Source organism: Colossoma macropomum, unplaced genomic scaffold (genome assembly GCF_904425465.1).
Source record: "Colossoma macropomum unplaced genomic scaffold, Colossoma_macropomum, whole genome shotgun sequence".
Lineage (NCBI taxonomy): Eukaryota > Metazoa > Chordata > Actinopteri > Characiformes > Serrasalmidae > Colossoma > Colossoma macropomum.
The window spans coordinates 9,432,050-9,436,080 of record NW_023494795.1 but is presented as its reverse complement, the minus strand read 5'-3'; the positions used below and the strand labels follow the sequence as shown (position 1 = coordinate 9,436,080).

Genomic DNA, 4,031 nt, shown 5'->3' with positions numbered 1-4,031 from the left:
GTTTGCAGAGTCTTCTGTTGATGATCTTCTTTCCAGTGGAGCAACTCTCTCCTCTCCTCTTTTCTCTGAGCCCTTCTCTGCTGATGAGGACCAGGTGCTCTTTCACAGGTTCGGGAGTTCTCTAGCCGAGTTCTTCTCTTTCCATCTGCTTGTTCTCTGATCTTTCTGCAGTCTTTCTGTGGAGCACTCTTTTCCTCAGGAGGGCTTTGGTGATGCTTCTGCAGATGTCCTGCTTTCAGATAACATATTTCTCTCCTCTCCTCCTTTCTCTGTGCCCTCCTCTACTGATGAGGATCAGATTCAGGTGCTCTTTCACAGGTTCCTGCGTTCTCTGACTGTGTTCTCCTTTTTCCAAATTCTTGTTGATGTCTCCACTGACTTGCTTCTCAGGCTGCTCTAAAGGTTTTTTTCAGTGGTCAGTATGAAGTGTTGGTTCTTCTTCCACTCTTCCACTGCCTGTTCTCATTCCTGTATTTCTTATGGTGGTGTCTCTCTCCAGTCTGTCCGTCATCAGGCTCTACAGAGCGGTCATCGTGCTGCCACCAGTGCGGTTTTCTCACGGTCCGGTCATTTCTGTCAGTGCGTGAAGGTGCAGGCTGAGCGGGATGTCCTCTCCTTCCTCTTTCGCTCACACGTCCTCCGTTGCGTGAAGGAGGTTGTGGAGCGTCACTCCTCTGGACTCTGTGCTCTCTCTGCCAGCACTGGGCAGCTCCTCTCCAGCGAGACTCATCCATTCTCTGTCTGACTGAATGGGCTCCTCTGTCTCTCTGGTTGTCTGCTGGTCTAGATGTTCTCAGATGTTCTCCCTTCTTTCTGATGTCTATCTGTGGAGCACTCTTCTCCTCAGGAGGGGCTTGCAGACTCTTCTGCAGATGTTCTCGTGTCCAATGATTTCTCTGTCCCCTCCTCTGCTGATGAGGAACAGTTTCCGGTGCTCTTCCACAGGTTCCTACATTCTCAGACTGTGTTCTAGTCTTTCCATATCCTGGTTGATGTCTCTGGCCTGCAGCTCCCACTCGGATGCCTCTGTCTGATGTTCTTCTGCTGTTCTCCTCTTCATGTCCTTCATTTTGTCTCTCTTCTTTGTCCTTTATATAGTTTATTGTTCGACCCTTGCCGCGTGTTCCTCTCCTGGTGTTCTTCTGATGTTGGTCTGTTTTGGTCTCATTCACAGGAGCGTCTTTCTTCAGGTCTTCTATTTCAGCTGGTAGAAAAAAATCAGAGACATCAGCAACAAAGCTCATCTCCAATAATCTAACCTGGAACAAAGACTTTCTGACTAATATTTAAACAATGAAAGTCGTTAACATGTTTGTTTAATTACAAACACAGACACCCGGATCAGATCAGTGCCATCTGGACATTTTACTCACCAGACTGGTTGATGTTTCTTTCAGTCTCATCCACGATATCAGCCCAGCTTTTAATGGGTTCGGGATCAGCCGTCATTTCCACATCTTTTCCTGCAATAAAACGGATTTTCCAGTAAAAAAGAGATTTGATTATTTCAGTTTTTGAAGGTTCTTGTGACATTTGAAGATGGTCTTTTGGTTTCTTAGCCAGAGTTTAACTGCTCCATTCTTAATAAATTATGGTTTCTATTACTCACCAAGAGCTTGGTGGACAGTAGTCTCTGTCTCATCCAGCTGAACGTCCATCAGTTTAAGGTCATCAGCCTTGACTTCTTCATCAGCCTCCTTGTGAATCTCATTTCCTGCTTCAGATGTTGAAAGAATTAGCAGCTGTACAGCTTCTTATGTCCTCAATATATGCTTTTATTTTACTCACCAAGACTGTGGTCAACTGATCTCTGGACATCGTTCAGCAGATCTGCCATCAGACTTTCAATGGTCTTCCAATCTGCTTCTTCATCAGATGTCTTTTCCACATCTTTTCATGCAGGAGACAGAATCACTCATTAAATCCTGATGTAAGTCAGATATTTGGTATTATGTATGCAATATTATGTATTATTAGTTGGTGAAAGCTGAAGATGGTGGTTGGAGGAGGAGGAGCTGATATTGTTATATTAAATCCTGTTTTACCTTTTTAACAGTTTAACTGTGATTTTCTTCATCATATCTAGTGCTCTACTCACCCAGACGATGGTCATTAGATGGGTCAGTTTCACCCAGGTGAGTCTGCATGTTGAGTCCAGAAGCTTCAGCCTCAGCATCTGCAGAGCTCATCACTTCAAATCCTGATTCAAAGAAACAGGAACAGAATTTTCTATAAATTCTTGATTAAACATCCCCAAAAGCTAATATTACTGCTCTATAATATAATAGTGATGGTAAAGTGAAGGAATCAGTGAATGAGCTGATGCCTTTCTTTAGCGCTGGAGGACTGTAATACTACAAGTGTCTTGAATGTCATGTGAATAGTTTTATTAAGCATTTATTATTCAGTATACTTTTATAAATCAATATATATATTTTTTTTAAATCAGTGTAATTTTGTGTTTATTATGTATTATTAATTTGTATTTCTTACCCAGCGATTCTGCCTCGATCCTGTCGACGAAAAGGAGCATCAGCTGTTTAACGGCTTCAACCTCAGCGTCAGTGAGGGTCGCCTCAAACATCTCGTCTCCTGCTTTAACAGAAATAAATAAACAACCATGTAAACAACTTTATTTTAGAAATATGAATATCTTTAGAAATATGAACAAATATATTGCAGTATATCTTTATGAATTAATATTTTTAAAGTGAGATCTCTGTGATTTTTATCTTGTTATGGTTTTCGTTTCTTACCCAGATTGTCGGTCTCTGTGTCCTGAAGGTCAGTGTCCATTTGTTCTTTTATCCCCTCAGCTTCACCGTCTGTGTCCGTCACCTCAAGGATCTCCTCTTCTACTGTAACATGAATTAAATATCCACAATTACAGAAATGAAGAGCCGAGCATTTCCCCAGTATAATCTCACCTGGAGCTCAGAGTTTACAGATTCAGAGAGTTCAGTGTTTCTGCTGTAGTGCTGGTCCTCAGTCGCTGATCTGTATGTCTTTGATCTGACTCTCTCAGTGGTTCAGCACTCAGGACTCTAAAGTTTGTTACGTGTGTTGGATGTTTAGTACCTTCAGTCAGAGTTCAACATCCACCTTCATGTCATGTTTTCTTGTTTTATCATGAAATATTTTCAGCTTTTGCTCTTACAAAAAAGAGAAAAATGTCATTTTCACATTTTAAGAGTTCAGCTGTGATTTTCTTCATGATATCTAGTGTTAATCTGCACTACTCACCCAGAGGACGGTCATCAGGTGTGTCCACTTCATCCAAATAAGCCTGCATGGTGAGCGTCGGGGCTTCAGGCTCAGTGTCTGTAACATCCATCACTTCACATCCTAATTCAAAGAAAAAGTGAGACAGTTTTCTCTGAATTCTTGATGAAACGTCACCAACAGTTAGTATTACTTCTCAGTAGTGAAGCTAAAGTGAAGGAATCTGTGAATGCCTTTCTATAATAGACGTGTCTTGAACTTCATGTTAATAGTTTTATTAAGCATTTATTATTCAGTATATCATTTTGTTTTTATTATGTGTTATTAATTTTTATTTCTTACCCATCGATTCCGCTTCGATCCTGTCGACGAAGAGGAGCATCAGCTGTTTAACGGCTTCAACCTCAGCGTCAGTGAGGGTCGCCTCAAACATCTCGTCTCCTGCTTTAAAATTAATGAATATCACAACAATCGAGATCAATAACCATGTGAACAGCTTTATTTTAGAAGTATGAACAAATATATTGCAGTATATCTTTATGAATTAATATTTTTACAGTGAGATCTCTGTGATTGGTAGCTTGTTATGGTCATTTCTAACCCAGATTTTTGGTCTCTGTGTCCTGAAGGTCAGTGTCCATTCGGTCTTTAATGACCTCTGCTTATTAGTTTTCTTATTAAGTCCTGCTTTTATATTAATTGAATATCAGCAGTTCTTCTGCTGTTTTATCATCACACCATCAGCTCAGTTCCTGAAATTACCCAGATGTTTCTCCACCATTTCCTCAGTCTCATCCAGATGAATGTCC

At 40.9% G+C, this 4,031-nt stretch overlaps 1 protein-coding gene across 1 annotated transcript; it reads right to left on the bottom strand.

Annotated features, from left to right (window-relative positions):
- Positions 1 to 416: 416 nt before the first annotated feature.
- Positions 417 to 2,189, bottom strand: LOC118816084. The gene is made up of 5 exons (XM_036582593.1): positions 2,099 to 2,189; positions 1,789 to 1,890; positions 1,610 to 1,717; positions 1,374 to 1,463; positions 417 to 1,204 (listed from the first exon to the last, which is right to left on the bottom strand). Exons 1-5 carry the CDS (start codon positions 2,187 to 2,189, stop codon positions 417 to 419), a joined length of 1,179 nt encoding a protein of 392 aa, XP_036438486.1.
- Between the last annotated feature and the right edge of the window lie 1,842 nt (positions 2,190 to 4,031).

Coding starts and splice junctions, on each gene's coding strand:
- LOC118816084 (XM_036582593.1), bottom strand. CDS start 2,189: ATGAGCTCTGCAGATGCTGAGGCTGAAGCTTCTGGACTCAACATGCAG. Junction 1,718..1,788: donor ATCAGTTGACCACAGTCTTG/GTGAGTAAAATA, acceptor CAACATCTGAAG/CAGGAAATGAGATTCACAAG. Junction 1,205..1,373: donor AAGAAACATCAACCAGTCTG/GTGAGTAAAATG, acceptor TTTTTCTACCAG/CTGAAATAGAAGACCTGAAG.